The sequence below is a fragment of the Rhinichthys klamathensis genome, unplaced genomic scaffold (assembly GCF_029890125.1).
Source record: "Rhinichthys klamathensis goyatoka isolate OS25496 unplaced genomic scaffold, OSU_Roscu_1.1 h1tg000265l_1, whole genome shotgun sequence".
NCBI lineage: Eukaryota > Metazoa > Chordata > Actinopteri > Cypriniformes > Leuciscidae > Rhinichthys > Rhinichthys klamathensis.
The window spans coordinates 150,931-165,957 of NW_026606786.1; the positions used below are offsets into that span (position 1 = coordinate 150,931).

Below are 15,027 nucleotides of genomic sequence, written 5' to 3' on the forward strand. Positions count from 1 at the left end.
AGCAGAGACTTGAATATATAGGGGCGTGTTATTCTAATGACCATCGTTTTCAGCCGCGGCATTTATCAAGGGCAGGTATTGCGTACACCTGGATTTCAAAGGTACGCACAGCTTCATAAATCAGGCGGTGAGAGGAGTGCAAGCATAATCTTACGCCAACATATATGCCCGTTTCTACGCAAGAATGATAAATGAGGGCCATTGTGTGTGTTCATTTAAACTGCAATGTGTGGCCAATGACGAATAATGATTTTCTGAAGTAAATTATAATTATTAGGATATATTTTATTTTTAACCGCTTCCTCATCCTTGAAAAACACTGCCTGACACTGCTTGAAAGAGCTGGGAAAGTGCTGTAAGAACCCTGTGTCTAGCTTTTTTCTAGGATTCTTACTGTTCTTGTTCATTTGAACCTGTAATTAAAAAAAAATAAAAAAAATAATTCAGACTGTTGTTTACACCAGTGGTTCACAACCTGGGGTCTGGGGGTGTCTGCACGGGAGTTAAAAATCTGTATCCCGGTGCTCTTTGGATGCAGGGAAAAAGCGACTCATAAAAACCTATCAAGCCAAGGCACTCGACAAAATGGATGCAAAATATATTAAAGTAAAATAAAACTGTTACAAGGTGTGTAATTCAAACCACTTCACTTTATTAAATGACTCCCAACACATAAGCATTTACAATAGATGCTCTTCTGTCCACTTAAAGCCCAAAGTATACTTCGGCCGTCCGTGTTCCACAACGGTCTGTGCACTTGTCCGTGTGACCCCAAAAGAGTATAGTTTGAAAGGCTTGCGCACTCAACTTGAGTTGAACGGCAGTGCGCGAGACAAAGCGTAACGCGGAAAATGAAGTATACCCGGGTCTTAATTGTGCGGCTCTCCTTCGACTATCTTCAGAACTCTTTCCTCACAAAAACGTATTATTTTCATTAAATCTTTAAGTGAAGGGTTGTGAGATCACAAAAATCAACCACAACCATGTATTGTGCCCTCCAAAAATACCCGTTTTCATTACTGTACGCAATCACTCTGGGCAGATATTTTCACTACCGTGATTATTTAGTGCCGCCCCTCAGAGACGGATCAGATATATGGATGGAGATGCCGTTAATAGATTGACTCTCACCTGTTTATGAGGGAGAGACGATATATGAGAACTGCAGTGGATCATCACCCTGCGGCTGGTGGAGTTTGAACTGCTTTATGCATGGAGATTTCGGGAAGCTCTCTGAATTCCTTCGTTTGATGTAAGGATCTTGATCTTGTAGTAGGAGGCTTAATGCAGGTTTTTTTTTTTTTTTTACTGAGTGTTATGCATGTCTAACATTGATGCACATTAGTTCCCCACATACAGTAGAATTATAGCTTGAGATGAATCTTACAATGTGTTCTCCCTTTTTGATTCAAACTTTAGTTGGATGCCATGCTACATAGGCTGCCACATTTCTAGGCAGCATCCGAACTGAAATTGAACCTCATGAATGACCGTGTTGAAACTGTTCTAGGTCAGTTAATGGGCACTAATTCACACCACACAAATGGAAAAACCCAAAGTATACTTTTTTTTACTTGTACGCAAGGGTATGCCTATGCAGTGCATGTGAAATGTCATCATCAGTAAAGATGGTGTACTATACCTGCACAGTCCGAATTCTCTAATATCTTTGAGCTGATCGTCCAGATTATGCACAAGTTAGTTGGTTCACAAGCAAATCTCAGTGCAAGCTTTTCACTTGCATTTGCCACTTTAAAAAACTGTTTCAGATATTTAAGATCATAAAGTCTTACATTTCTTAAATGGTATAATGTCTTAATGATCATTTTAAGAGGTCTTAAAGGAGAACTCCGGCGCAAAATGAACCTTTGGTCTAATTACACATTGTTACCTAGTCAACCGTTATCTGAGATTTGTTTTCATGATTATCGAATGTAAACCGTTTTATCTCTAAAAACAGTTTAGCCTATAACGCTAGTATAACGCTAGTATATTGGGCATAGAGTAATGACAAAAAAAATCGCTTGTTAATACCACTAACAAGGCTGAAAATAGACCCACACTAACACGGTAGCATAATGAGGGTCCCTACCTTCAAACCGAAGCATTGAGAACTTTGTCAGTGTCCAGACAGTTTAATAAGAAGATATTTTATACATAGTCAACTTTGTGTATACAGGCAGAAGCCATCTTTGAAAAACAGTCTCTACCAGTCGATCTACGAACGCCGATCCAAGTGCGCTGGTGAGATGTGAACGAGCTATAAGTTGTGATAAGGTGAGCGCGAACAGAAGGCTTGGATCGGCATTCGTAAATATTTATTTGTGCAAACAAAGCACTCACGTTGCTTCATAAAATTGAGGTTAAACCACTGGAGTCACATGGATTACTTTAATGATGTCATTCCTATCGTTCTGGGCCTTGAATGTGTAAGTTGTGTTGGATCTCTAAGGAGGGACAGAAAGCTCTCGGATTTCATTTAAAAATATCTTTAATTGTGTTCCGAAGATCTTACAGATGTGAGACGACACGAGGGTGAGTAATTAATGACATAATTTTCATTTTTGGGTGAACTAAGCCTTTAAAGGGATAGTTCACCCAAAAATGAAAATTTTGAAGATATTTTAAAGAATGTTGGTAACCAGACAGTCAACGGCACCCATTGACTTCCATTGTAGGAAAAAATACCATGGAAGACAATGGGTGCTGTCAATTGTCTGGTTACTGACATTCTTCAAAATATCTTTTGTGTTCAACAGAAGAAATAAACTCATACAGGTTTGGAACAACATGAGGGTGTGTAAATGATGACAATTTTTTTGGGTGATCTATGCCTTTAAATTTGAGGGTGGGAAAAACGGGAAACGTGATGCAATCTAATGTGATTATTAATCTACAAAAAACTATGATTTTTTTAAATGAGTGATGGACAATAGAAACAATGTATAGCTCTCAGCTGTACGCATGAACTTAGCATTCATGCCAAAACTGATATTTCGGGCTTAATGTCGGCATGACATTTCAAAATTTACCCCGTTTACTTTGTTAGTGCACATACATAACTAGAAGTTGATTCACACACAAAAAAAAATGTCTTTTGTAATCTTTAAAAAAACCTGAAAATGTACTTCCCTGTAGTTTCTGGTGTCTCTGATGACGTCAGTTTGACGGCTTGGGTAGAACTTAAAACAAGCTTTATTGGTGTTAGCATGTTGCTAAGCTAATGTCTTGGTTTTCCTGTAAAGATGCATGTAAATTTGATGCCTAAAAATGTTGCCTATGTTGTCAGGTCACAGTTTTTAGACAGACAGCATAAGGACAAACACTTCTATGATTGAAATATAAGCTCTGAGCAACAGTAATCAGTCAGACAGACTTACTGAGGTGAGTGATGACTGGAGCAGCGTCTCGATCTCACACGGAGAGACCTTAATGCCATTCAATGAGATCATGTGGTGATTCGTTGCTAAGGAGTCACTGGGCTTCCTGTGTCACCATGTCTACATTATCTGACCTGGTAACCTACGTGAGACCTATCCTACCCTAAACTAACATACCTTGCCTTAGATACTAACATACATTGTCTTAGCCTTTACAAAAGCAAAATGTTTTTAGATATATAGTTGTGCGTTGTAATTTAATTCAATTTTTTTAAACGGGCTCTTTGGTGTGCTGGTGACTGAAATGATGTAGGTTTAAGGTTAATGAATTGAAGACTAATCGCTTTTTTTATTTAAATACTCATGTTTTGTTTACTAATATTTTTTCCTTTATATTGTGCATCCCTTTTTGGGCTGGGTAAAAATATCAATTTGAATGATTTGATATTGATCCAAGATTGATCTTGTAAATTATGCCCTTTTTACAGTTAATGCGCCAATATCCGCTAAAATATTATTTGTAGTGCAAGCTCCTGTCCTGCTGATGTCAGAGTCTGTGCTGATTGGGTTCATGAACCTCTGTCACTCATCGCATCAGTTTTATGGTCTTGCGCTGTACAAATGGGAAAGAGTGTTCTAAATTTCATGATTGTGTGTGTGCTCCTCACGTTAAAATTAAGTTGTCCATGTGAGTAACCTTTTCCAGGCAGTTCTATGTACTTTTTGTTTCTCTGCCCAGTGCTGTAGAGTACATTTTGTTAAATTAACCAAGTCAGTTAGTATAAAATGTAATGTACTTTGCAAATGCATGTTAGATCTTATTGTGAACGATTCTTTTTTTTTTTACCTCGTCGTTTTTAAGGAAATTGTCATAACTGTATGTTCAATAACTTTTTAAAGGGGTCATGAACTGCATTTTGTAAAATGTTTTCTGAGGTGCGCTGAAGTCAGTATGATTTTTACATCAAAAATTGTCATAATATAGGAATAAAAGGCCATTTTCTAACCTGATTTTAGGCCTCTGATTTGAGCAACTGATTTACCAAAGAATCCTCAGTGAAATGTACCGAACAAACAAATAATGCTCAACTGAGACATTCACATAGTTGAAAATAAAGAACCACTTCCCTAGCAGTGGGATCCTTTGGAAGGTAATGTTATTTTTAGTCCAGTGATCAATAAAAGCTGTATTTGGACTAACAAGAAGTTTTGAGTTCTGAAACTTGGAGAAAGTTTTTATAGTACAATGACCTCTTACATGTCAAAAGAAGGAAACTTTGATTTCTCAATTAATGACCGCTTTAAACCCTCCATTACTGCCTTCATTTTTTTTAGTGCAGTGACCACATTTCAAAATAATACCCCTAAATTACTGTAACACTTTTTATTTATGGTTGAAAGTGTCTTTTCACCTTTTTCTGGCCAAAATATTCACATTTGGAAATGGGATTGTCTTGCATAATGCACATAAATGTTGCGATCAAGCAATAATTTATTAACTGAAGTAATAATTAAGACGGGCTTATGAACATTGTAATTGAGATGTTCCAAAACTCATCCAATTGAGAGTTTGTGCAATGGAATTAAATTGAATCAGGAATTCCATACTGATTCAGAGGACTAGATCTCACTGTTTGTAGTCTGAGGGTGAAATGAAGGTAGAATTGTTTTTGTGTGTGTTTTATGTTGCTCATATTTGTGTTTGTCATCTTCAGGGCTCCTGAGATTATTCTTGGCCTGCCTTTTTGTGAAGCCATAGACATGTGGTCGCTGGGATGTGTGATTGCGGAGCTCTTCTTGGGCTGGCCCCTCTACCCAGGAGCCCTCGAGTTTGACCAGGTAATTTCTCTAAAATGCCTCTTTCTTCCTGCATCCACCTTTCTTTTAGCATGTCTCTTCTCCTGTTTAAACAAATTTCATGAAACCTGCCACATATTTCACCAAAAAAATGAATCACACACACAGAATGTCTCTTCTTGACGTAATCTGTTTAGCACAGAGCCATGGTATGTGCTGTCAGGCCCAAACAATCTCCAGAAGAATTTTCACGGCCGCTTCTTAGCGTCTGTGTTGGCGCACAAGTGTCAGCATGTGGGTGTTTTTTGTGTGCACTCCTGCTGCTTCTGTCTGAGCGTGCATGGCTTATGATCTGAGTGTTTTCTAGTTTTTGGGCCGCACTCCTCCTGCTTCTGGGCCCCTGAATGCCCCGGGGTGAAACTGAGAGGAGGGGGACATTACCAAGTCTCTGTGTGTCTGCATATGTGATTGATACACTGAAACAAGCCTAGATTAGAACAGTGTTTCTGGGTAGGGTTTGGAAAGGAGAGTCCCAGCAGCTCCTGACTTGACACAGCGGTTTATAGCAGTAGGTGGGGGTTTGATGGGTTTTCCTCCTCCTCTTGGCCGGGCTGTTATCGCAGCTGGGTTATGGATCTCAAGATACCAACGGGTGCCATGAGCTCCAGTCAGTCTTAAAGCTACATGCCCCTTACTGCCCATATATAACCCTGCATTATGCCTGGATGTCTTTTTAAGCCTGTGAGAATTTGGTCTACTGGGCATAATTCATCTCCATTATCACAACACTCTAGCTTTAATTATGTGAGAAGAATATCAGAATTTGCCCCATATTTTTTTTACAGCAATGGCGATGAGAATGCTCACATTCCTGATGTCAGATTCCTCTGCTCAATGTTTCTAGATCCATTTGGATGCACCCCTTTAATTTCCCCTTAATTTTAATTTCCTGATCTCCCAACTGTAGGATGGCACCCTTGTTTCTCAGGTTTTTTTTTTTTCTGTATAGAAAGAAATAGTTTCGCTCAAATGAAATATCCAAACCCCTATGCTGTACTGTGCTCTGTTTTTTAAGATACTGATACTGACCAGCTGTCAAGCTCCAAAAGCACCATAAAAGCACCATTCTTGAACTATATTTATATTCATCAGTATTTTGATACAATACTGTAGCTTTAGGATGAATTGATTCATTTAACTATTATTTCTACGATTTATCTATCAGTTATTTAAGATTTTTCTTACTTCTGCCATAAAGCTTCTGCCATAAATCTTTCAACATTTTATTCAAACATTTTCACATAAAAATACTTAATAAAAAAAAAACGACATAAAATAAAGTGCCTAGAATTTAAGTTAAACTGCCAAGGCAGTAATACAAATGTCCATGACTGCATTTGGAATTGACAACATTTGTAGTCAAAGTTAGTATTGTGGCTTTATGTATGATATCATGTCTTGCGTAAGACATTTGCATGTGTCATATTATTAACATTTTACCAAAATCAAGCTCAAATGGCTTTACAAGGTTTGGACCTAACAAAATGCGTCCGGCCGGGATTTCTAGAACGCCCAAAATCTCCGGGATTCGGCTTTTGCTTTCTACAGTCACCATTCATTGTTTACATGCACACCTTTTGTTTCAATCGGACTGAATTCATTCAGATTGATGAATCTGAATGTACTGTTTACATGAACGATAAACAAGTGATCGGGTTGATGTGCGTTATTGTATTGCTTTAGGTCCCGCCTTCTCGCACGGCATCATTGGTCGGTCGGTCATGTACGTAACGCAAACATTGGTCAAACTGCATCTCAATCATTACCCTCAGCACCGCGGTAACAGCCAGGAGACACAGAGCAGCGCTTGCTTGTCAACATTTGTAGTCAAAGTTAGTATTACAAATGTTGCAACAGTGGCACATGGCTCCTGAACAGCGAAAAAAAAAAAAAAGCCCAAATGTAAATTCATAGATTATTTACAGAGAAAATTCCTGTGTTTTCGTCTCGGTCGGGATCCGTGTGAAGCAGAATGCATGACCTGCAAAGCTGGCACGTACGTGTCATAAAGGTGCTAGCGACCTCGAAGCCCACATAAGGAAAGTATACAAGAGAACATCTGGAGGACTGAAATAATTTTTTACTGAAATAGTTTTTTTTTTTATGGCAACTGATTTTTAAACATTTTTATTTTAACCAATGGTCATGAAAAGAAAGTAGACAAAAATGGAAAGAACGAAACAGAAAAAAAGAAGAAAAAAGAAACCGCAAACATATATTAATCATGGTAAATGAAAGATCTCGTCATATTTCTTCAAAAAAGAAATGCATTTCTATTATCAATTATTCTTAGTGATTTTATTAAATATTTTACTTCACATACAGCATCTTTAAAATTCTTAAGAAACCTTTGTTTGTGAAAGTAAAACTTTGCCACAAGGATAAGGAAGTTAACAGTAGTTTCTAAAGATTTGTTTGGGTTTTCAAAAAGACAAATGACCTCCTTAAAGCGTAGATTACCGTTCATATTAACTTTAGAAAAACAATAAGAGCTCAACTCATTCCAGAAAATTGATGAAAACATTACAAGAGAAATAAAAATGACAGATGTCTTCATTTTCAATCTTACAGAAGGTGCATATATCAGCTAAATCACAGTAATTGGACAAAAGTGAGTAACAAGGGTATATATGTAGAGTTTGGTTCCAAAACACGATAAACGCCATTTAAAAAAAAAATTAGTTACTGCAAAAATCAGTATTGTATCTGGTTGGTATTGAAAAGTCAATGTTTAATTTTAAGTAAAATGCGATATCCGCAGTGTTATTCTGTCACGTTTTCTCCCTTTCTTTCCAAACCGCGACAAACGCCAGTCTCCCTTCTCTGCAGAATGTGATATATCCTCTCTCAACCAATCACAACGCACCATTCCACGCAATGTAAACAGTAACGGCAGCGCCTTAAATACACCCAGCTTCCTAGTTTTTCTTATCTATTTTGTACTTTTCGATCAACAAACAAACAAAAAAATGAATAATTTTGACGGCATTGATGAACCTGTGGTTGTTTCTGCGGTGGGTAAGAAACGTAAGGCATCAAAATCGAATCATTTACGTGAGGAGATTAAGAAGATGAGGCACTCGGAGGAGGAAAAATGTTTTCAATCTTCTTTACAGTTCTTAAAAATATTATACTAATAAACTTACGTTGTTGTGTATTCTCAACAGTTTCAATATGAAAAAAAAAACTTTTATATTGATTCAATGGATTAAATTTTTAATAAAAAAAATGGATTTATTGCATTTTGGGGAAAAAAGAATCTGTTTTTATAATAAATCTTTGAAAATCAAAACCTGGATTTTAATTTTTTTTTTGTTATTATGACCTACAAATGCTATGTGAAAATTTGAAACAGAAAATAGAGATTTTCATCTTTCCACTTGGAAAGAAAACACATTTATACTCAAATTAATCTAAATGGATTTATTGCGTTTTGGAACCAAACTCTTCATATTATGCAGACCTTTAAAATGCACTTCTCTCATTTTATTGGGTATGCAATATTTAAATGGTAGTAACCATGTTTTCCTCCATTGAATGTTATCTATTATAGAACCCCAAAAATATTTTCCCTTTGGAGTAAATAAGTTTCTTGATTGAGAGAGTTGACGAATACATTTATTATTACAATCTTTACTTAAAAGTGAAACACCTCCCAAACATAACAAGGATAGTTGTTTAGAACATGACTCATGGGTAAGGGAAGCTTTCATCAGACATATCAAACCACTTGGAATAGCCTGTGGTTGTAAATCAATTTCCAGGCTAACAGAGCTTATTGATGAAATGTAATATAATGGGTAATTTACCCTTAATTTACCCTACCTACCTTTTTAAATATATTATTAGGGATAAAATACCACATAGAATCTGACTCAAGCAAGCATCTCTTCAACCAATTAATTTTGAATGTGTTGTTATCATCAAAGTTCAGGACTTCAAGACCCCCCCCCAACTCCAACGCCGCCTCGACGCAAAGCTTGTTTTCCTTTAGAAAGCGAGAGTCTTTTGCAGCCTGCCGTACCATGTCTCTGTAGGTTCGCACTCGCATGGTAAAACGCATGATGATGTTACGAGGTGCTCCGTCGGATCTCCTTTGCACTAGGCGGTGTACAACATCAATTCCATCATCCAACTTTTTCTGGATACTAGGGATCATCTTTCTTAGGATGTCGATCGTCACGCTTCACGCATCTTCTCCATCGCGTTCTGGGACCCCTTGTTGCTTGAGATTCCATCTACGCGAGTGCCATTGCATTTCATCCAAGTTTTCTTTTAGATAGAGATGCACCGATTACAATTTTCTAGGCCGATCCCGATTCCGATTTTTCCTTGAGTTTGACCTGCCGATACCGATTTTAGCCGATTCCGATTTCATTTTTTCAAACCACTTTACAGCACACACAAATATTTATTTTCTATCTTCTCTTTAATAGAACATTTTGCATAGAACATTTTTTTGAACAGATAATCGCAAAATAAAATAGAACTATATAAATTACTCCGCTGATGTTGTGCGATGTTAATCATGCGGCGCCCGAGTGCATTTGACCGGCATAAAATAGGATTATGTCAGACTGACTGGCCGGTCGCCAATCATGGCCGATCACGTGAAAATCGGCCGATTCCGGTCACCAGCCGATCAATCGGTGCATCTCTACTTTTAGACATATATTTTCAGCTCGCAGATCCTTATTCTCCTTTTCAAGTTCAACGATCTTGACATCGTGCCTCTTGACCTCTTCACTTATATGGGAGACCTTCTCAGACAGTTTGTCGAGTTTTTCGCAAGAAACCGCAACCTTACCATGCGTTTAATCCACTTTAGCAGTTAGCTTCTGGATCGCTACAATGACTGTAGGTAAAGAAACTTTGTTCATGCCTTTTGAACTCACCAGATTCTTGGATGGAGTAGAGCAAACAGGCCTTGCAAACACCTCTTCATTGGTAACGATTTCTGTCTCAATATTAAAATTCTCCAGATCGGCTGACTCCATGCAGCTCTCTTCCACGAGGTGTCCAGCTGATATAACGCTTTCTTGAAGGGACTGAAAACTTCCTTTTTCTTCCTTTTTTTGCCCATTATATCAAGTCAAAAGTTAAGTATTGCCAAAAAAATTATCGAGAGAAAAGAAACAAATGATCACAATCTGAACTTTACATACTTAAATCTCATCTTGTTAGCTTTAAACTCCTCAAATTACTTGGACGCTTAAAAAAAAGTCATCATTCACACCGCTGCCATCTTGGCTCCAAGGTCTGTGCTATTTTCAGGCCATCCGTCCCTTCGTAGATGCGCGTCGACGTTGCTCTCGTCATTAAACCGCGGTGATCTGAGCCTAATGCCTCAGAAAATCCGATCTGCCTGTTTACATGAGTCGCATTGATGCATATCTGATTTATATCTTGATTTATTTCCACATATGAACAAGGCCTGAAACCAATCTCGAAATATCCGAATGCATACGTTATAGAGCACATCCGATCTGTGTCACATATGAGCAAAAAATCTGAATTGGGTCACATTTCACTGACAGTGTAAACGAGGCCTAAGTCTCTCTTCTCTGATGCTCAAATACATAAAACATTAGCCTTTACGTTGTGTTTTTTTGAACAAAGAAAGCACTGTACATATTAAAACAACCAGTTCTTTAATTACATTTGCACTGCAAAGAAGCAGAGACCATCTCAGAAATGTGTGCGGTACTTCCTTCTAAAAGGACACGGGTGGAGCTACTGTTTGAGGTTTTGCCGACAGTTTTAGGATCCATCCACTAGATCAGTGGTTCCCAACCTGGGGTCGGCAACCCATATACTTTGAGGTAAAGTATGGTTACGAAAAACTTTTTTTATAGGTATAGTTTCTAGGAATGCTCCAAATGATCGGCCGCTGATCTGAACCAGTTGATAATTACTTCCTTTGATTCTATACGTGGTCTCTCAGCTTGCCGATCACACAAACGGATCACATTTTTACGACGCGAAAGTAAAAAGTCTACAAAACTTTTGTTTATGTCAACAGTCTGCCCATACAGGCTATTTTGAACAATTGTGCATAAATAGGCTATATATTGATTCTTAGATGTCTCCATAAATTAAAAGAACATATAGCCAAATGAGCCTATATTGTGATATTTTAGTGGATTCACTCTGTATTTAAATGTGGTTGTCTCTCCTGAAACTCGTGGACGTTGGTCCTTTTAGCAGCATGAAAAATACAACTTTTTGTCAAATTGAGAATAGATACAGAAAGCAAACAAAGAGTGCTCCTTTTTTTAATTACGATATTTCTTTAATTTTCTAACAATAATCAATCCATATTGAGAACATGAAAACACACATCAATACAATATCCCCACCCACCCAACTTAACCCCGCGGTCTCTTAACAATGGGGTACATATGGATAGAAAAATTAACTGAAAAACAAAAAGCCACAGCCCACAGGAATCATAAAACCTGAATTTCAGCAATCAAAAAAAAAAAAAGGTTGGGGATTTAGTATCAGAGTGCTCCTTTTTAATGACTGAAGCTGCCAATCTCTTCAGTTGCAGCGCGCAGATGTGCTGTATTTAGAAACATTTGACTGTCTTCAGACTACAGAACGTGAACACAAATAAGCAACGGACAGTTTGAAAGCAGCTGCCTATCAGTGGGTACCCAAATGAGTTGAAATAGTCTCTTGGCTATTCTACCCACAGTCATAATTGTACCTGTTAATCCCCGACGCTCTCCCGCACCACAAATGACAAGATAAATATTCCACCCGTTACATCAAATATTAGCGGTTTATCCAGTGGATACCCGCACGCATGCAGGACTCTAGCGTGAGCAGATTGTACAAAAATGTATGAATGAAATCAGACAAAAATATGAATTTGCAAGCAATTCGCCAAATTGTAAAATTTACTTAAAGTCCCCCTGTGGGTTTTAATGGTGTTTGTCTATGTGGTGTTTTTACATTGAACCAAAGACAGTCTCAAAAACGTGATTTGAAATCGCTGGTGTTTCTGACGTCACATACTACCTTGTAACCAATCACATCAACGAGTGGATCTCTGAGCTGGTGTGAGTGGAGGCGGGGCTAATTTTCATATTCATAGAACCGCGTATACTAAATGAGGCAAGGGTGTGTAGAGTTACATTCAAGCTATTTTAAGGCATGAAGATTTTTTTTTTTTTCAAGAAAAAAAAACATTTAAATATGTAATTTTGGTGATCAAAGATTAGTTTTAAGGGATACAATTATTGACTACAGGGGACTTTAAGGATTGTAATGAGACTGTGCTGGTTCTCAGCTATAACATGAAAATAAAATTTTTAGCTAGAATTTGAAGATCGATGCATCCATAGATTTTGCATGTAGCGTAGGCCTATATGTCACTCAGATCTGTTTTGAAATATGTTGGACATTGATTTATAATGGAACGAAAGTACCTCCGTATTTGCAGTGTTGGTAGCAGGCATCATCTATAGGCAGTTTTCTCTTTCAGGTCAACTACTGTCATGACTGAGCAACAGTTTGAAAGAGACTTTTGCTGGAAAGTAAAAAAAAAAGTTCGCTAGATACTTGGCATTTGACACTGACACTATCGCCCCCTTGAGGTTTGTTACCGCCAAAGGATAGCAATGCAAGAGCACATTAAGTATGTTTAACAGGACGTCGCTACATCGCCTCTGAACAATTATATTTCTGGGGTGTCACCTAACTGCCTAAGGTGGGATTCCAGTCTAGGGACTAAAATGGCTTGTGGGGGTCACACTCCTAATACACGCACCTCCTTCACTGGGGTGTTCAATTTAATCTCGCACAGCAAAAGATATTTATAGCATAAATGAACGCCCACTTACGGCACCAATCGTAGGGCCTCATCTCACAGGCATGTGGAGCCTTTCGTTTGACACTGCCACTGTGTTATAGCAAGTGGCTATTAGACCTCTTGAATGTAGAAGAAATGCAGGTTAGCAGACTGTGGCCCTGGGTGCAGGTTTGGACATGTAGCCATATTCTTCTAGTACGAAAGTGATACATCCCTGTTTGAAAATAAAGCTGTTACTCTTAGAGGCTGAAACACACAGAACACACTCAGGGTGCAGAATTACTGTAGCACTCACCAAGTGCCAAATGTATGTAAAAATAAAACGGACTTACTAGCCAGTTGGCTGATAACATCCTTTTTTAAAGTTAATTAACATGTTATGCATGATTTAAATGCCAATGAAAGAATAACAATAATAATCTTACTGGAGGTTTGGGAATTTCTTCTTCTAATAACTTTTACCGTAATTGAAAGGTTACCATTAGAAATTTAGCTAGGAAGCCAAAGGTTACAGCTTTTATTGCTGTTACTCCTGTGTTAGAGTTTTGCCACCGACAGACAGCATTGACTAAACCTGATGATCATGCTATCTAGCATTTGTTTATTTGAGAATGTTCCAAAGAGCACCCTGTGCTTCAATGAAAGGTTTGGCAATGGAAACAAAATCTGAACTTTTGTCAACGTTCATTTGTCAACAGGTTCAATGTCACAAATCAGACTGACCTAAAAAATAGTGCTGAATCTTAAATATTCTTTTTTAATTGTACGTTAAAAAATTTGCTTTTTAAACTTTTATTTCTGATAGTTATTTATAATAGATCTGGCACTCTATGTAAAAAAGTGTCATGTGTTTCTCTTTCTTAAAGAACTTTTAAGAAAATGTTGGTAGGAAGATTGCACTTTTTGAATAATTGTATTTTTTATTTTACTTTTATTTTGGAACCTTTAAGTACATATGATTTTTAAATTATCCTTGTTTGTTCATTGAGTAAAAAGCAGTTAAGTAGTCACTATTTCTTTATTATTATTATTTTACTAGTGAGGATTTTGCTGGAAGCGATTTGTGTGTTCTACTTAGTAACTATCGATAGATTGGGCCTTTTTCATGGGGGCAAGAAAAGATCACATTAAAAATGTTTTTTGAGCAAATGCAAAAATATTGATGTATCAATTATCACCAAAATTTGAAAAATATAGAGATATAATTTTAAGTCTCTATAGACTTTTACTTGTATCACCCACCCCTACTATAGTATAAAAATGAGCCAGTTGAGGTAGCTCATCCATCTGGTCAGGCCGCTCAAGCTCCTTCCGGTTGAGGTGTTCTTTGCATGTCTAATTGGGAAGAGACCCAGGACACGCTGGAGAGACTTTATCTCCCAGCTTGTCCGGGAATGCCTTGGGAACCCCCAGGAGTAGTTGGGGGAAAAGGACATGTGGGCAGCACTGGGCACATCTACTTAGCCTGCTGCCACAGTGACCTGGTCCCAGAAAAGCGGCTGGAGAATGGATGGATGGATGGATTACTGGAAGTCAGCTGTGCTGAAGCACTTATAACCCAAACCACTGAAAGATATAACCACGACAGGAATTTCTTTATTCATCATTATGGACTGCTATGATATGTGGTGTGTAATTAGATGTGTATGACTCTGATAGATATTGGAAATCAATTTTCAACTGTCTCACCAGATCTTGCATAGCTCTGTTAAACAATAGCTTCTTGCTTCCTGTCCTCTGTGCTGATCCAAGACCCGTTTTCCCCTAGTCATATCCACATTGACCTTACGTTGACTTCCTCTCCAAATGTCTTAATTTATTCCCATATCTACATATGTTGTGCCCCACAGAAGAAAGACATTAGTAAATAGTTACAGAAGTTTCATTATTGGCTAAACTACACTTTTAAGTGTGAAGTTTCAGTCTAAAGGGCGTGACCAAATCGGCGTCAAAGAACTACCAAAGTAGTGA

The 15,027-nt window shown here is 37.8% G+C and overlaps 1 protein-coding gene across 2 annotated transcripts in view; it reads left to right on the forward strand.

Moving 5' to 3' along the window:
• The window catches only part of hipk3b (homeodomain interacting protein kinase 3b), a 98,359-nt gene that overhangs the window by 50,618 nt on the left and 32,714 nt on the right, over window positions 1-15,027 (forward strand). For both annotated transcript variants that reach the window (XM_056267892.1, XM_056267891.1), the window contains exon 3: window positions 5,096-5,219. In XM_056267892.1, the coding sequence (XP_056123867.1) occupies window positions 5,096-5,219 (124 nt within the window). The remainder of the gene's footprint in view (window positions 1-5,095; window positions 5,220-15,027) is intronic.